At 41.3% G+C, this 19,508-nt stretch overlaps 1 protein-coding gene across 7 annotated transcripts in view; it reads left to right on the top strand.

Annotated features, from left to right (window-relative positions):
* The window catches only part of zgc:77784 (uncharacterized protein LOC402947 homolog), a 66,948-nt gene that overhangs the window by 15,270 nt on the left and 32,170 nt on the right, over positions 1–19,508 (top strand). For 2 of the 7 annotated variants that reach the window (XM_061827464.1, XM_061827462.1), the window contains exons 2-4: positions 2,557–2,883; positions 16,078–16,235; positions 17,485–17,744. In XM_061827464.1, coding sequence (XP_061683448.1) covers positions 2,557–2,883; positions 16,078–16,235; positions 17,485–17,744 — 745 coding nt within the window. Of the gene's footprint in view, positions 1–2,556; positions 2,884–8,143; positions 8,520–10,219; positions 11,559–16,077; positions 16,236–17,484; positions 17,745–19,508 lie in introns of those variants that run through there. The other 5 variants (XM_061827468.1, XM_061827467.1, XM_061827466.1 and 2 more) reach the window with 5 other exon arrangements.

Here is a 19,508-nt window from a genome sequence, read left to right as displayed (position 1 = left end):
CGCGGGGAGTGCTGGAGCCTATCCCAGCTGTCAACGGGCAGGAGGCGAGGTACACCCTGAATTGGTTGCCAGCCAATCGCAGGGCACATTGAGACAAACAGCCGCACTCACAATCACACCGAGGGGCAATTTAGAGTGTCCAATTAATGTTGCATGTTTGGGGGATGCGGGAGGAAACCGGAGTGCCTGGAGGAAACATACACAGGCACGGGGAGAACATTCACACTCCACACGCGTTATTATTGAACCCAGGACCTCAGAACTGTGAAGCCAACGCTTTACCAGCTGAGCTACCGTGCCGCCCTGTATAATACTTACAAAATGAATACATAAAGAAGACAGTGTCTTCTAAACTATGTAAACTGCAGTATTTTTTTTTTTTGCCGAGTATACTGAATATATGATTGTGAGCATTGTTATATTGCCAGTTTACATGTGGTGCTGCACCATTTTTATGTGAGTATCCACTGCTTTGTGTTGGAAAGATTACTTTGGAAATGCATTTGGTTATGATTTCAAATTACTCTTGCAAATGTAACTGTATGGTAATGATTTCAATTACTTTCCCAAAGTAAAATATTTGATTACATTTGATGATATTTTGATAATGTAATTCTTAATTTTGAATGAATGCATCAGCTGTAATAAGTATTCAACATGTCACCATTTCTCTCATTCAACGTATTTCCAAGGGTGCTATTGATCTAAAAATGTCACCAGATGTTGGGAACAACTCAAGTAAATCATACATGCAAAATAGTGTGTGTGTTTCTTTCGGCTTGTCCCTTTCGGGGTCGCCACAGCGTATCATCTCAGATGAACGCATAGATATGTTTGGCACAATTTTTATGCCGGATGCCCTTCCTGACGCAACCCTTCTCAGGGAGTGGAGGCCCCAGTGGGATACAAACCCACAACCCCTGGTATACATGCAAAATAGTAGAACAAATAAAATCAGAAATTAAGTTGGGTGTAAAATTGTGGGATAACACAGGGAAAATGTATTGAACACAATAAGAAAAGTGGTGCAAAAAGGCACGGGAAGACAAAACGCCTAAAATATATCAATAATCAGACGGCATTCCAGCCCTTTGTCAGTGCCAATGAATATCAGCTGGTTCAGTCCTAATTGATGGCCTACAAAAAAGTCTCATTGAGTCAAGACACATGTCATGATGGGTAAGAGTCTCAAGACCATTGCAAGCTAAGTGTTGGAAGACAGTTTACAGGTGCATATGTAAGCTTCCGACCTATCCAGTGAGCAAGGTTGGGGCTGTATTACATAAGCGGAAAATCAATCATACCACCATAAATTTGGCTTGACCAGGTGCTCCTCGCTAGTTTTCTGACAAAGCTTTGCAAAGACTAGTCAGAAAAGTTGTCCAAGACCCAAGGACCACCTGTGGCGAACTTAAAAAAAAAAACGGAAATTAGCAGGTACTGTTGTCACAAGGAAAACGGTCAGTAAAGTACTCCGCCACCATGGCCTGTATGCAAGTTCACCGCGCAAGACACCGTTGCTGCAAAAAAAAAAAAAAAAAATTAACCAACGCTCGTTTAAAGTTTGCTGACCAACATTTGGCGAAGCCGGTTTAATACTGGGAGAATATAGTCGAGTTTAACTGTTTGGATGGCATAATGCATTACACATTTGGAGGAGAAATTGCTCTGCACATCACCCTAAAACACCGGATCAACAGTAAAGCTCGGAGGTGGGAACGCGACGGTGTGGGGCTGTTTTTCACTATCTTATTTCAGCCGCTGTGCTCTTTACACATAAACTGATAAGAAAACATGAAGAAATTTAAATGTTTGTCACATACAGCATGTGGGGAAAAAATGACACAATGTTGACCTGAAAACAAAGAAGCACATGTTAGACAAAAGTGCTTTATAATAATATTCCATCCATCCATCCATCCATTTTCTGAGCTGTTTATCCTCACGAGGGTCACGGAACTGAGGAGCCAATCCCAGCTGTCATCAGACAGGAGGCAGAGTACACCCTGAACTGGTTGCCAGCCTCTTATAGGGCACGTAGAGACAAACAAAAGTCCCACTCTTAATCACACCAAAGGGTAATTTAGAGTCTCCTATTAACGCATGTTCTTGAGACGTGGGTGGAAACCGGAGTGCCCGGAGAAAACCCACGCAGGCACGGAGAGAACATGCAAACTCCACACAGGCGGGGCCGAGATTTGAACTCCGTTTCTCAGTACTGTGATGCCAATCCTCTAACCAGTCGCGCTACCGTCCCGGTAATGTTCCATACAGTCCAGAATTCTAAAGGTGAAACTGTTCAAAAGGCATTTTTTTCTGCGTTCAAAAGCCCAACTGTATTTTATGAGCCTAAATCTGTTTTCAAAATGTCATACACTAATAAAGACCACAAACCTACACTGCAAGGTGGAAATTCTCAATCTTCAATTCATCATCAGTTTTCGTTTTTGGATAATTTTGTATTTATTTACTGGGGAGCCCACAAGATCTGTTCAGTACGAATTGTGTTTTATTGGGCTATTTCCTGTCGGCTCAAAACATATTTTCATCTCTCAGGGTCCCGGGTTCGGTTCGAGGATAGCGCCCCTCGGATCGTGGAGGACCCGTCCGACTTGATCGTTTCCAAGGGGGAGCCAGCAACCCTCAACTGCAAGGCGGAGGGCCGCCCCCCTCCCAGTGTTGAGTGGTACAAAGATGGCGAGCGAGTGGAGACTGACAAGGACGACCCCCGTTCGCACCGCATGCTCCTACCCAGCGGCTCGCTCTTCTTCCTGCGGATCGTGCACGGCCGACGCAGCAAACCGGACGAGGGCGTGTACACCTGTGTGGCGCGCAACTACCTGGGGGAGGCCGTCAGTCGCAATGCTTCGCTGGAAGTTGCTAGTAAGGCTCTGTGCTGTAGATTGTTGAACGTGAAACCCAGAATTTTAATTTATGTATAGAAAATGTTTTAAACTTTTTTTCTGTAAAACAGTGGTACGTCCACTTACGAATTGAATTTATTCTGGAAGTCGTTTCATCACATGAATTTTTCACAAGTAGAAGTGTTTTTTACATGTAAATAACCTAATCTGTTCCAGCATGTGAAAGCGCTAGCGTGATTTGGTGACAGTTGAGTGTCCAAGGGAAACGAAAAGAATCATGGGTAAAGATTGATGTCCCTCCTAGCCAATGGGATACCAGGGAGATGCTGCAGAGATGGCCAATGGGAGATCAGCTCTTTATTGCGCCACACAAACCAAGATACAGGATGTTTACTTTAGGTGGAATTTGGGGACTGCATATCCAGCACCTATTTTTTTCTCTTTCGTATCCTGAATTTTACTTCGTAACTAGAGACAATATTTTTTTAACGAGGAGGTTTTTCGTAACCTGAATTTTTCATTTCTAGAGACGTTCGTATGTTGAGTATTACGTATTCCTGAAAAATCCTTCTTGTAGTATTCCAACTATTTTTTTTAAATCCCTTTTTTCACCTATCTCATATGTTTTGAATGTATTTTAACTTCATAGTAAGGCACTGTGCTATTGATCGTTGGACACAATAAGCTACGCCAAAATCAGCTGACTCTGGGCGAGACGTGAGACTGGGCGAGACGCTAAACTGCTTGCCAGCCAATTGCAGACTCACATTCACACCTGCAGACAATTTAAAGTCTCCAAGTAACTTAGCTTTTTGGAATGTCGGGACAAAACCAGAATACCTGGGGACAACCCGCGCAGGCACGGGTAGAACGCTTGCTATAACTCCACAGGCGAGGCTAGCTTTTAACCCGGGTCTTTGGAAATGCGATGCAGATTTACTAATCGGTTGTCCGCCGTCTTTTGCAACAGACAGATCTCATTGTTTCTGTGTCAGTCAGGGGAATGGCATAGAAAGAATGCTCAAGGCATTAAATATGGGACATAACGAAGTGAAGAAAATAGAGCACAATGCTGACTTTATCAAGTGCTGAATCTTCCTCCAAAATTGATGAGAAAATGAGATAAGAGGATAATCCATCAGGCAATCGGTGAATAGTGACATTTGTGGAGCTTCAGGAATTTCTGGCCAATACTAGATCTATCTGACGGATGGGGTAGAGTGACAAGGTTACCTTACCTTACAAAGAAAGAAAAACACACTTAAACTCTCCCAAACACATGGGGAACAGTTTTTTATGGTCTGATGGAACCAAAGTTGAACTTCTTCCCTATAATTCCAAAAGATGAGTTTGAGACCAACACGGCATTGTTCATCAGCAAAAGACTGACTGTGAAGCACGGTGATGACGGGATAATGCTTTGCAACTGTTTTTCTTCAGTTTGAAATGTGACCCTAGTCGAGGTAAAGGGCCACATGTGCACTTGTTGTGGTAGCTTGGGGTCACATCGGAGAATGTTTTACTGATGCACAGAAGCTTCGATGTCTTTTATTGAAGTCCAGTATGTCGGAACAAATTGGATTGATTGTTGCTGAACAGTGGCGGATGTCTTAATTGCATCATTTGAGATTTGACGTTGTGCGTGTCCGTCTGTGAGTGTGTGAGAGAGAATTTTGTCTTTGTTGTATAGCTGATGTGTACAGCAGAGAGGCAGGGATACAACACACTCGCAAAACTATTATTCTTCCCAATCGGCCCGGGACACGTGCGATTGTCTTCCCGCCGCCTAATTGTGCCAGTGTGGCTCGGCCCCCGGCTGAACCGCCGCTTGCCTTGGCGCGAGGAAATGGATTAGTCGGCGCCTTGATTGGGGAAGCTGCAGAACAGATTAGCAAGGTTGAATCGTCCTGGTCGGGGAGACATAAAACAGCAGTTGGAGTCTTATCTCGGCTTCATGACTGCCGCTGTGTTCTGCACGGCCAAAGCCGCATCTTACATCCACCTTTTAAAAAAAAAAAAAAAAAAAAAAAAACACACAGAGCGTGCCAGTGCATCCGGAAAGTATTCACAGGGCCGTTTGTTTCCCATATGAATTGCACAACAGAAAACATTCATTCATCCCACCCCTGATGCTACAAGCTTAAGGTTCAGTTTTTTCATCTTTGCAGCACTTATCAAGCGTCAGCAGGTTGGATGGGGAGCATCTGTACATTTTTCAGATCTCTTCAGACGTGTTTAGCGGGATTCAAGTTTAGTCTTTGGCTGTGCCACTGAAGGACAGTCCTAGAAATGTCCTGAAGCCGCTCCTTTGATGCTTCTGCTGTTGTCCTGCTCAAAGACGATCCGTCGCCACCAATCTGCCGTCAAGGGACGGCTTGGGTATGTTTTCATTCATATAGACATATTTCCCTCCATCCTGATTGTTCACCCAATTTCTGCAGTGAAATAGTTCAATCCTTGCTTCATCAAACCAGAGAATTTTGTTTCTCATGATCTGAAAGTCCTTCAGGTGGGCAAGCTCCAGGCAAGATGCCATGTGCCTTTAACTCAGGATTACTTTCGTCGCCTCGGCCCCTTCAGGCCCGAATGTTGTTTTGCTCTGCTTGCAGAGCACTGCTTTAGCCTGACTAAGGTCCTTCCTCCCTCTGATTGATCAGTTTAGATGGGCAGTCAGCACTCAGAAGTGCCCTGGTGGGTTTGAACTTCTTCGGTTTACTGATGATGGAGGTCACTGTGCTCATTTGGAGATCCATACCAGCAGAAATGTTTCTGAACAGTTCTCCAGAATTCTGGCTTGAGAGAATTGGTCTACAGTGAATTCCTTTGACTTCATGCTTGGTTTGTGTTCTGACAGGCAATAGCAACTGTGGGACCTTACATAGGCATGTGTGTGCCTTTCCAAATCATGTCTAACCGACTGACTTTACCACAAAACGCATCAAATTAAGATGTAGAAACATCGGAAGGGTGATAAGTGGAAACAGGTTGCAATTGAGCTCAACTTTGAGCATCATGCCAAAGGCTGTGAATAGTTAAGAACGTGATGTTTGTTTTTGTTTTTGAAATGACGAAAACCTTTAAAAATCTGTTTTGGAATACGACTGTAACATAAAATATGGAAGACCCGAAGCCTTGTGAACACTTTCCGAATGCACCGTTTGTCGTGCATACTGTCAGTTTTTACATGCAATATAATTACATGAAGTAAAAGGCACGCTTTCCCTGCAGCCACACACTGACTACAGTATTAGCATGCTTGTTGGCTTCTAATCTGACTTCCTCCAGTGAGCAGAGGGGCATATGCTAAACCAGCATGGTGGTGGTCGTCTTAGACCCCCCTCCTCCCCTCCCGTATCTCGGTGGTTGTGCTGACTGTGGGCTAAAAAGTGACCCAATTAGCTCTGGCAGGGCAGATGTGTGTGTGTGTGTGTGTGTGTGTGTGTGTGTGTGTGTGTGTGTGTTAACGAGAGACCGGTTTTAAACTGGTTGTTTTGCACAAATGTATGTGTGTGCATGGGGCAGGACAACAGGTGGTGGAAAGAAGACTCCTCTAAAGTCCCAGGAACGCTAATGTATAGCCATACATCTGATCTACTTGTAGCTCTGAGGCTCAGCATCTGTCTTTGGTACTTCAGCGATTTTGGGTAATGGAGCGCAAAGTCAACTATCCTAATTTGATCCTATCCAGATTGTGTTGCAATATGTACAGTGTGTATGTATGTATGTGTAAATATATATATATATATATATATATATATATATATATATATATATATATACAGCATAATATTCTCATTAAGATTGAAGTGTGAAAAATCATGCTTTGAAATTTTTTTTTTTTTGTTGATTTTTCTTTTTTTTTTTTTTCTTCAATGCTGTCTTCACATGGAAATTACCCGTATACTTTTGGGAAATTCAATATGTTTCATGTGAGGCTCTATTGTCATCATCACACTTTTCAAATTACCAGTATGGTCTGTGATGGTTAAAACGATGCACTATAGGCATCTACTACCATCATTTTCAACCTTCTAGTGGACCTTTCCGACTGCTGGCAATCTTCAGACCCCCCCCCCCCCCCCTGGCTACAGTTGTCATGCCCACAATCTTCCAAAATGGCGACTGGACATAACACGTTTGAAGTGGATTCTCTATCGCATATTCCAGATAACATTGGGGCATGTTTTTTGCCAAATGCGCCAGACTTGTCCAAGAGAGTTGGCGATCGATGCAAAAAAAAGTTTGACGCCGCACAAACTTCATGTTGAAATCCACAAGGATACAACTGCGGAATCGTACTGCGCATGTAAAGCAGGGTGAGTAATTTTTATTTGGAAAGATCACAAATAACATCATTGTAGTCTTTATAAGTGAGTGGGTGTATTCATTTGACTAGGCTCGTAATCGAACCCAGTGCTCTGTTTTAAAAGTCTGTTGTGATACAAATGGGCAAATAGACATTTCTCTTTCATGACATCGCGCCTTTATGTATCAGGAACCCGACTCTTTGGCATAAAACATTACACACTTCATTCAGCAGGTCAGTGATACGCTAACAAAGTGAAAGTTGTTCTCCTGCAATGTATAAAGCGCTGATAATAATTCAATCAAACTCAGAGATGATACTTCTGATGATCACTTGCCTTCGAACATACAGCCAGTTTGTTAATTTTGTCTAAATTTAGTTGTACGTGCGGTCTTCCGCAAGCCTGAATCCATCGTAGCCACTTCGCCGTCTGTGTTTTATGCTTTGGAAAATGAATCAACTGGGCCCCTTGTAACCTAGCCGGATATCTTACATCAGAATTGCACGTTCCCCAAGCGCATCTGAAGATCAATTTCTTCGTAACATTAACTTTTCCAAGCGCACGCGACCGATAACCAGCATGGCTTGTGGGACATGACGACAGGAGGGGCGTGTCAAGCCAGGGGTTAAGACAATGCGGCTATCTGATTGGCTATTATTGTACGAGTGATTGATAGGTCAGAAAGGTCCATTATGATTAAAATGTACAGGCTGAAGATTTGATGTACAGAACTCTTATTTTACATTTGCCTCCTGATATTTCTAGCCACCATGAAAGTGCTTTCTTTGCTCTTAGACATCATCCAATGTCATTGTTCTCTTTAATTGTAAGCCTCCAAAGCCTTAAAAGAAAAGCACACGTAATGAGACAATGAGTTGGCAGCCTGAAGCGCAGCGTCCCTCCAAAGTGCCTCATCGCGCCGCGGCGTGCTGCGGCCTTTCACCGACGCTTACGTGTCAGTAAAGAGATGGTCACATGGCGTGGGAGGATTAAAGTAAAGTAGGACGAATAAAAAAGAAAAGTTGTTTTAAAAGGCTCTACATCCAGATGTTCTTACTCCTGATGAGGGATTATGAAGCAATCTAGCTTGTGTCAGGCGGAGCTGTTTTTTTCCTGTTTTTGGATACTAATGCCTCATTCTAGCCCTTTCTAAACTCGTCATTTGGAAAAAGGTTATGCAGTTTGGGAACATTTTATTCCTTTATATTGGAGCATATTGATGGAATACAATGTTGATTTGCTGTTGAGGCAAAGTGCCAATCCTTTTTCTATACTGCTGGTTCTCAAAATTAGAACCTATAGTATACTCACTGACTTTAGCTGAGGGAGATGTGGCAGTACAAGTAAGGTAAAGTAACTTTATTGGTTGCACATGATTTAAAATTTGTAAAACACATCTAATTTTGTTAACCTACAACAATTACTATTCAGTATTTCACCAAACTACATAATTTTGGCTTACCAAGTTTGCTAGGTCAGTTTTCACAAAATACATAAAGCTGTTGTGGGATAAACAGTAACATCAATTTCACGGTCGTTATAACACTTTAAGCAACATATTTCAACACAAATGGTGCTGCAACATATGTAGAAAGACTTTACCAATTGTCCCAAGCATATTTTTTATCTTCTGCCAAAAACACACAATCATTACTGCATTTTACAGAACTGTTGTGACCATATTTTTTTTTGTATATTCTTGTATTTATTATACAAGCATGTTTTTGTATAGGTTACATAACTCAATTTTGACTTCCTACAAAAGGTTAAAAAAAATAAAATCATCTTGTTAACAAGGACAGATAATCTAATAATTTAAATACAGGAAGACTATCATAATAATAATATCATAAAAACAGGACTGTGTATTGTGACAACTTTAGCATGGGAGCACCCCCCCCCCCCCCTGGGGATTCTCGGTGTTCCACACTCTGGTGTAAAAAGCACCTGTGTAATTGTCGTCTTACTGAAAAGCGGAAGACTTTTCGGGCTTCCGAATGTCATCCTCCAGCCCACAATGACACAACGAGAGGATTAAAGCGATCGCTGTCACCTCAGCAGCCGACGTCTTCATTCGCTGTCACGGGCCACTGGAAACATCTCCCTAATGGCTTCACTGGGCAATGAAATGTTTAAAAAATTAATAATAATGCATGCGTGTAAGAGCCACTTGTTCCTTTACCTTTTAAACAGCAGAAAGCTCACTGAGGTTATATGTACTGCACACACATTGACTATGGAATTATTGAGCACTTTACATTATGCACTTTTGTACATTGTGTGTTGTGTGATTAATTGTGCATTGTTTGTAGTAGTAGTAGAGCACTTTCTTACATTGTCTTGTATTGAGTTATACAGTGAAGGAAATGAGTATTTGAACACCCTGCTATATTGCAAGTTCTCCCACTTAGAAATCATGGAGTGGTCTGAAATTATCATCGTAGGTGCATTTCCACTATGAGAGAGATCATCTAAAAAGAAATATCCAGAAATCACACAATTTTTTTTTTTTTAAACGATTTATTTGTGTGATACAGCTGCAAATAAGTATTTGAACACTTGAGAAAACAATGTTGGTCTCATCTGACCACAAAAAATTCTCCCATGACTTCTCTGTATCATCCAAATGGTCACTGGCAAACCTAAGAAGGGCCTTGACATCTGCTGGTTTAAGCAGGGGAACCTTCCGTGCCATGCATAATTTCAAACCATGACGTCTTGGTGTATTACCAACAGTCATAGCCGGTGGTCCCAGCTCTTTTCATGTCATTAACCAAGTCCTGTCATGTAGTCCTGGGCTGATTCCTGATCCTGATCATTGAGACCCCACGAGGTGATATCTTGTATGGGGCTCCACTTCGATTGAGATTGACCATCTTCTTAGCTTCTTCCATTCTCTAATTATCGCTCCAACAGCGGACCTAACAGCTCTTTGAGGGTGAGAATTCTAGCTGATAGGCAGGTGTTCAAATACTTACTTGCAGCTGTATCACACAAATAAATCATTAAATGAACCATACCTTGTGATTTCTGGATTTTTCTTTTTAGATGATCTCTCTCACAGTGGACATGCACCGACGATGAAAATTGTACTTTGTGTGTTGTATTCCTGTTGTAGCACTTTTGTATTGTCTAGTATTGTTACATTGTGTAACTGTTTGCGCTCTTGTGTAGCATTGCGTAAACTATATAACTTTGTTCCAATCCAGTCCAGAAACAGTTACCCAAAGTTCTCAATGTCAGCAGTTGGGTAAAATATAGCTCGAATAACCTTAAACAAATGTAGAACATAAACACACAGTTTACAAAAAGGCAGTAGAATCACAAAATAAAACCACACACTGCCAAGTCTCAGACAGGGTGTGAGAATACTCTGGAGAACTTTTTTTTTTAGACGACATTTAAATATAAGACTGGGAGACCGTTTTAGAGTTGGGTAGATTGCAGAGCGCTGTGTATTGTTCCACTACTTTGTTTTATGTAGCCCTGCGGAGCACTAATATTGCGCTGTTTTGTGTTGCATTGTGTAGTAATGTAACTTAAATGTGTTCTGTTAAGACTTGAAAATATCTTTGTATATTTTTTAAAGGTAACTATAGTACGGCAATGGGGATTGACGAAATGTGCACATCTCCTGCCCTCCCTCTACTATTGTATCCTGTCACGTGCTTCAGAGCACGAAGACGGCTACGTAATGTACGTCAGAAATGCATTGAAGGGTTCAGAAGTCCTGTGGCAAACGTGGTTTCTGTCAAATCTACCGTGCAAAGTGTTCGTGTCTGACCGCATATCAAGCAATGTATCCCCTTGAATGTTGCCGCAGACAACTTTCCCGAGGGCCGCCATCTTCAAATCATGGATGTGACCTTCAGCAGCAGAGGCGGTGCTCAAGTAACACGCAGCCCGTGTTTTTTTTTTTTTTTTGGTTCTGATTATTTTTACCTCCCGAAGCGAAACATGTCACACATGTTATGCCACAAACTAAATCAACAACAACAAGGCCACATGAAAGAGAAAAATGACGTGCGCGGCAGGCTTCGAAAGCAGCATTGACTCATCTCCCCGCCTCCTCTGCAACACTTCACTTTCATCCATCCATTTTTTCAGCCATTTATCCTCACAAGGGTTGCTTGCGGGAGTGCTGGAGCCTTTCCCTGCTAACATCGGGCAAGAGGCGGGGTATACTCTGAACTGGTTGCCAGCCAATCGCAGAACACGTGGAGACAGACAACAGTCGCACTCACAATTTAGAGTGTCCAATTAATGTTGCATGTTTTTGGGATGTGGGAGGAAACTGGAGTGCCCGGAGGAAACCCAACCATCCACGGGGAGAACATGCAAACGCAACACCGGCAGGGCTGGGATTGAACCCTGGACCTTAGAACTGGTGAGGCCAAGCTTTACAGCTGTTCCACCGTGTCGCCCGCTGCACTCTCAATGACTTTACCATTAGTAGATCGTCTTTTATTGTATATGACAAAATCATTGCATTGTAATATTGTTATTGTTGTAAAGTGTAGTGTTGTATTACACTTCTCAGCACTGTAGTATCGTTGCATTGTGTAGTACTGTGCTACAATGTGTGCAACTGTTATTTTTTTACTTTATGTAGAACTATGTAATCTTTTGTTATACTGTATTGCATCATGTTACGTACTGTGTATCAGTATTACACTTAGTGTGCTCAAGACCACACTCTCCGTAGTCAAGACCAAGACCATAAAAACCGATTTCAATTCAGTTACACAGCATTCGCTCTTGTTTTTTTTCTTTACAATAGTTTACATTGGACAGCCCAAATAGTGTCTGCAACACTTTCAAACCACGTGTAAAAATCTCAAATCTTATTTTTTAAGCTAAATTATTGCAAAAAATACCCCCCAAAGAGCTCGGTTGAATTAAAACAAAAACAAACACTGCGGTCTTTTATGACCTAACCATAATAATTTCATCTCTTAAAGACAGAATTCGCTGCTGTTAGTCGGAGTCAAAGTTCATTTGAGATGCGGGCTAAAGTTTGACATTGTCACCGGCATCTCAGCTGGTAGAAGACCGCAGAATTTGCACACTGTGGAGTGTTTTCTTTTGCATTTTGTTGTACATATGAAGTCTCTGTGGCTGACGAAGCCACTTTTAATTACCGTTGTGTTAGCGGACATACTGCATCTCACTTCGGGCTCTCCTCAGAGAGTCCGTCCAGTCTCAGTCCCAGACTATTGACCAAGACTTTTGAGAGCCAAGTCTGAAAGAAATTATCGTGTGTGTCAATTCTATTTTCACTGTGTAGCCAATGTACTTTTCTAATATACAGTATTACATTGTGTAGCGATCTGTAGCATTGTATTACATTGTAACTACCGGGGTCGAGCTGTGTAGCATTCTGTGATATTGTGCACTGTAGTTGAAGATCCCCAAGCGTTATTCCTTAATCAGTCATAGCAGCAACAACCCATCACTGGGAAAAAAAGTTATCTTTTTTTGTAAATTAAATCCAATAGTTTCAAATGCTTCCAGTCGATTTTTTTTCAATGTTTAAATGTAAACATTGTGATCACGATATTTGTTCACATTTCCCCGAGAGGACTTGATATGAAAAAGCTTCCCCATGGCTGCACATTTTCCTTTCCAGAATGTGACAGTGGAGCATCATGTTTCATTCATTGTGTCACTTATCTAAATAGCTTGTCGCCCGTTGACCAAATCGCCCTGCGGCTGTTTTTTTTTTTTTTTTTTTTTTGTTCCCCCGCCACCCCCACACTCAAAATCGATTAGCATAAAAAAGAGCCATTGAACAAAATTGTTTCCACACTTTTTTGGGGGGTCCGGGCTGGTCTCTCTCATGCTTATTTCTCACTAAACTCAAGAAGAAAGCCTTTCTGCATTGCTCAGTGGGGATATCGATGTCATTCCGATGAGAGTCGACTCCCAGCATGGAACGATGATGCAACACACATTTAGCTATTTTTTTGTGATTTATTTAAGCATGTAGGAAGCGCCTCGGGGAGTTTTTGTGGGAGGATTCATATCGTTGCGAGGAGACGGGTCAATGCCTGAGCTGCCCCCCCCCCCCCCCCAAGCGAGCGTGGACGCAGCAATCATTTGAGAAGGATCACTTGTCCGACTGTGTGCTATTATATTGGAGAAGTTAGGTTGAGGGAAAGGAGTGGGTGGGGGGTCGGGGGAAGGGGGGGTGTGCGTCCAGCTCTGTCACATTGATAATATAAAGTGGGAGCAGGAAGGATCTCATTAGCTGCAGTTTAAGGGAAACAATGGAGGCACCATTAGTCGTATCTGAAGACGTGTTTAAGAATGCAGCAAAGGAAAAGTTTTATTTGTCACCCTCTGGAACTTTCTTTCCTCTCAAGTACCATCTGCCTATCAGGGCCCTTGGGCTGAGTTAATTCGATGCCCTCTTATTTCGTGCCTGCTTTAATGAATTCCACCAAGATGCGTTGGATTGATGACTGCATCAGAGAACGTTTGCGTACAGAGCAAATGTCACGCGGCTTTATTTGGAAAGAGTTCATCATATTTTCTGTGTTGACAACAGTGATCACGACAGAAGCCAAAAATTGGTGCCTCTAAAATCACGGCAAATATGGGCCACCGTTGAGCTGCAAGACTGGAACCTGTTACTCAAATACATTTGTTTGCACGCTATTTGCACTCTACTGTATTTGCTCAAGTGTCTGCAAGTACAGGCTAAATACTCCTCATGAGATGTCGATTGCGGCAATATTGCTACTTGGGCAAAGCCACCTACAATACGCGAATGAATATAAATGTGTACTTAGCTACCTAAGGAGGACTAATTTCTCGGAAAGATCAGTTTTGCTCCTTCCAAAATAATCTATCGAAAGTGTGTCGGCAATCCTCTGGCAACGATGTTGGAATATTCATAGCAGTTTACCCAAGACGCTTGATAATAAAGTTCCATTTTTACAGCCCTGCCATCATCATTTAATTTCAAATGAGCTTTGCAGAAACCCGGTGGGCTTGAATATTGATGCAGCGTGGCGGCCGGCGCCGTCTCCGCAGAGTTCTGAGATGCACGTGTGGATCTTTCGTGGCGCTCACTTTGATTGAGATTGAAATTGTTCATCTCATTTGAGAAAAGGACTTAAGATGATGGAAAGCAGTTCAAGAGCGCTATCTCGCAAGACTGAGTAAACTTGATTAGAAACACCTTCCAACAAATGTAGTGATAAATCTGACCCATTGTTTTATCAGTAATTTGTCCTCAACATCAAATGAAAGCAGATGGAGCGAAGAATTGCCATAGATGGGCTAAGTCAAATTAGTCCTCAACATCAACTGATATCTGATGGAGCGAGAATTGCCATAGATGGGCTAACAAAATTAGCAATAACTAATGTACCTTTTTTTTTTAAAAAAAATATTTGAACACAAACAGTGACTCAACACATGCACACTGAACAAACAGTATAACAATACTCAGGACTATTTACTTTCTCTGCAAAAAAATAAATAATTGTAATGCAGCTGATTTGCATTTTTTTTCATTTCATCGTTTTTTAGTCTATTTCCAAAATTAATTTGTTCCAGAAGTCGTTTAGTCATGTGAATTTTTCATAAGTAGAAGCGCATTTTCCATGTAAATAGCCTAACTCGTTCCAAGCCCCCCCCCTCCCCCCGGACCAAAAACAAGCATTCAAAGTACAAAATGTAAAGAATAATAAAAATATATATGTTCATTTAACTGCGATTGGCTGGCCCAGTTCAGGGTGTACTCCGCCTCCTGCCCGTTGACAGCTGGGATAGGCTTCAGCACTCCGCCCGAGCCTTGTGAGGATAAGCGGCTAAGAAAATGGATGGATGGATGGATGGATGGATGGATGTTCATTTAGGGCGGCACGGTGGTACAGCTGTTAAGCTTTGACGGTTCTGAGAACCATGATTCAACCCCACCCATGCCTGTGTGAAGTTTGGAGTTCTCGTGAGGATAAGCAGCTTCGAAAAAGGATGGACTTTTTCATACAGTACAATAGTAAACATTGGTGTTTTTCTTATATAAAACGTGCTACAAAAATTTGCTGTTGTTTGGGGGAGGCTGGAATGTCTTCATGGAATTTGGATATATTTAAATGGGGAATCCTGATTTGAGAGCCGACTGATTTGGGTTGCAAGTGTGGTCACACAACGAATTAAACTTGTAGGTCGAGATACTACCACATACTGCTGTCTCACTGTTAGATCTCCATAGGGTTGAGGTCGGAGAATAACGATGGCAACGTCAAGAATTTTTCTCCCTTTATAGCCATTGTCTAAATTACCCCATCTGCATATTTAATCGGATCCTACTTTTCACCTTCATGTTGAAGCAGAATGAAGTATTTTTTTTCACTAGTTAAAAGGGTACTTTCAGGTACTTAGGCTGCCTGATAAAAACTCTCCAAGTTGATCTGCAGGGAGAGATTACAATGATGGATTCTGCCATTTAGAAGGTGAGTCTGCTTGACGCCCGAGTTTCGGTCTGTCAATCACAGCAGGAAATTAAACGATATCAAGAGTTTGCAAAGTCAAACTTCTCCGACTTCCAGCGGCGAAAACTCACAAATGTAGTCACGTCCAAAACTACAGTGCACTCCTAAATTTATTTTGAAAGATAACGCAATGCTTTTGTAAATACACCCAGGCCTTTTTTTCCCCTAGCTATGAATTATGAATACGAAATGTTATTTGTTTACTCGGCGTAGGACAGAGAGTCGTGCATTATTCATGAGCTTTGCCAGGACGGACAGCAGAGAAAAAGAAGTCACGCAAATGGTACACTAAACAATTCCAACACCTGCAATGTGGCTCCCGGCTCTCCTCACCCACCATCCCTTCCGATAAAGTAATAAGCTCTTTTGTTTTTATCCCCCCCTCCCCTCCCCGCCCGGAAGTTCTCCGAGATGATTTCCGTCAAGCTCCGAGCGACGTGGTGGTGGCCGCCGGCGAGCCCGCCGTCCTGGAGTGCGTGCCCCCACGCGGGCACCCCGAACCCTTGGTGTCCTGGAAGCGCAACAACGTGAGGGTCAACACCAAAGACGAACGCATCTCTGTGAGTTGACGCCAAATGAAATTGATGCATTTTTGAAATGACAGGCCACAAGTTGTTATGCACGCATCGTTATTGTCTTTGTAAAGGCAAAGAAAATTCTGTCTGATAACTTAAGGGTACAATTCGTGTCTCATGACTTTTGGATGGAGTTGGGACTTTTTCACAAATAGTTAGCCTTGATGACCTTGATGAGTGACGATCTAAGCAGACCCCCCAAAAATAAACATTTTACCAAGTACATGGGTATTTTATAACTGTTACATTTTTTTTCATATATATAATGACGTTCCTCATAAAATAGCATTATTTATTCACCAATTTCTATTACCTTTCCCCCCTCTAAGTATTAGTATGATCTATGATCTGTTTTTGTATTTTTATAATTTAATTTGCAATTATTGTTATTGTTTGCTCCATAATTGTTATATATATTTTGTTTCACAAATCCTGACTTAATTCTTGCAATGTTGGATTTTTTCTCATAATGACAAAACTTTTCCTGACTTAAAGCTTTTATTCTTAATGCTTATTTTGTTGGACAATTTGCTGTTTAATTGTTTTTTATTATTATAATTATTAATTAATTGGTGTCTAATTGTTTGTTTTTCTTTCGTTCACACAAAGTCACAACTTTATTCTTATAATAGTAGGACTTTTTCTCATTAAGTTCTGCATTGTTTCTCATGAAAAATCTTTTTTCCCCAACTTTATTAACTATTGCAACTTACCAAATTGTGACTTTATTGTTGAAATATTGTGGCTTTCGATTTTCAATTTTGTTTTGTATTATGACTATGATTTTAATATTATTTTATTATTATTATTATTATTATTTAGTTATTTTCCCTCAAAAGTGGTGGACAGTTCAAATGATAAAATCCCAACTTTTTTCTTCTAATGCTCAACTTTGTTCATGTAATACAAAAAAATCTTAAATCACAACTTGAGTTTGTAATTACTAAAACATTTTGTCTTGAAAAATTCTTAATTTATTCTTGTACAATGACAACTTTTTTTTGTTTTAACTTTCCACACACCTTGTTAAATCATAGCTTTATTCATTTTCATTTCATTCTTCAATTATTTAGTTCCTTTATAAAGTTATGACCATATTGTCAAATAATTTCAACAAAAGACATTAACACACAATTGTTCATCTTTTTTTTGTGATATTTTTTTTTTCTTTCTGTGAGAAATCTTCAAACGTGAACGTGTCTTCCCGTGCTGATGGCTACGCTGTACATTTTAGGAGCGCGGGGGCAAACTGATGATCTCGCACACCAGGAAGGGCGACGCGGGCATGTACGTGTGTGTGGGCACCAACATGGTGGGGGAGCGCGACAGCGACCCCGCCGAGCTGGTGGTGTACGAGCGGCCCGTGCTGGTGCGGAGGCCAGTCAACCAGGTGGTCATGGAGGACGACACTGTGGACTTCTTGTGCGAGGTCCACGGCGATCCTCCTCCCACTGTGCGATGGCGGCGAGAGGATGGGGAACTCCCGCGAGGGAGGTAAGGAACCAAATGCCTGTTACAGATGGTCCTCAAGAGGCTACATGCCAGGAAAACTGCAATACTTTGATGCTTGTTTAACTGCAATGATACAAATCCATTGCCCAGCTGGCTGTTGCTAGGCAGAGTTGGTAGGCCTCAATAAATATTACACCAAAGCCCAATGAAAACAAGAATTGAGAACATTGGCTTAAAAACAACACACACACACACACACAAACAGCGCTACTGTATGAGGGTTATGAGGCATTGACAAAGAGGAATCATTCATGTTAAATACAACGTGGTTTGGAAATGGTTTTTCACATTGTAAATTATATTTTTAAAGATGTAAACTGAAATATAAATATAAAAATATATAATATGACACACCATTTTTTTCCTCAAATGTGACAATCAGATCCTGGAGCCCCGGTCCACAAGCTATCTATCAATGAAGACTCTTTCTGCTCTATTTTGGGGTATTTTGTAAACATGGTGCCAAGAATAGCACAACAATCTGCCAGAGGCAGCTTAGCACAGTCTACGTAATTTCGTAGATTTCGTAGCGGATCCAGAAGTGGGATGGCTACGCAGCTGTGGGAGTGTTTACAGCCAACTTTGGTCACGCCAATCAAAGTGCAGCTCAAACTTGCCTTTAAATGTGGCGCAACGGAGACAAAGCACCATTCTCTGTACCTATGAGGGCAATGTGTAAGATGCATTTTCAGGGTAATACCAAGCAAGCTAGCAAGATATGTTACTGTTGCAATTGAGCTGGATCACCACTGATGTAAACACAAGTACTCACGTTTTTGTATAGTGGAGGTGAGAAGAGTCGTGCTGTGGTCCAAGTACATCAATACGCCCCATTTACAGCCATGATCCTTAAAAATCAGGAAAGGTAAATTGGTGAGAAAAAAAACATTAGGCTATCTTCTCAGTTGACTATAATGTAGTTCTCCAGTATTTGCACATTTTGAGCAATTACCTAAATTGAGACCAAAAAAAAAAAAAAAAAAAATCGATGAACTCTACAGGGCCTTTTAATAAGTGCACCCCATAAGTATCTGTCCATTTTTCGAAGCGCTTATCCTTACGAGGGTCGTGGGCATGCTGGAGTCTTTCCCATTTTGGTCAAGAGGTGGTGGGGTACATTCTGAACCACTTGCCTGCCAATCACAGGGTGCATACAAACTAACGACCATTTGCAATCACATTCACACCTATGGGCAATTTAGAATATTCAGTTATCTTACTGTGCATGTTTTGTGGATGTGGGAGGATATTTAATTTACAGTAATTATAAAAATGTCTTTCTCTCTTGGTAAAAAGCAACTTTTAAAAAAAAGTGAAAAAAAATATAATTGTTTTTGGCCCAAGTACAGAGAGCATCAATATTTTTTAACCTAAAAAATTAATATATACTCATAAGATTGTGACTCTTTAAAAAAAAAAAAATCCAAAGTGATTTCCTCAAACAAACAAAAAACTTTCCTCCAAACGTTCCTCCAAGTTTTTAATTGCCTGTTTTCAGCTTTTCAAAATTTGTATTTTCTAAAATGTGCATTTAAATGACTTTTTCCCCCCTTAACAAATTACCACATTCTCATGATTCTCCTCAACAGGAGACCCGAGAAATGGTCCGCACGTGTACTAAGTAGCTGATGAATAAGAGTGTGCGGATCAGTTGGTTGACATAAATGAATAAAGAAGGCACCATCAAAGTGTTCATTAGTCGGCGCAACCGATTTCATCCCCAGTTTTTTCCAATTCAATCCACAG

This window comes from Syngnathoides biaculeatus, chromosome 8 (assembly GCF_019802595.1).
Source record: "Syngnathoides biaculeatus isolate LvHL_M chromosome 8, ASM1980259v1, whole genome shotgun sequence".
Taxonomy (NCBI): Eukaryota; Metazoa; Chordata; class Actinopteri; order Syngnathiformes; family Syngnathidae; genus Syngnathoides; species Syngnathoides biaculeatus.
Note: the sequence above shows the minus strand (reverse complement) of the source record. Positions and strands in the feature narration are given on the sequence as shown.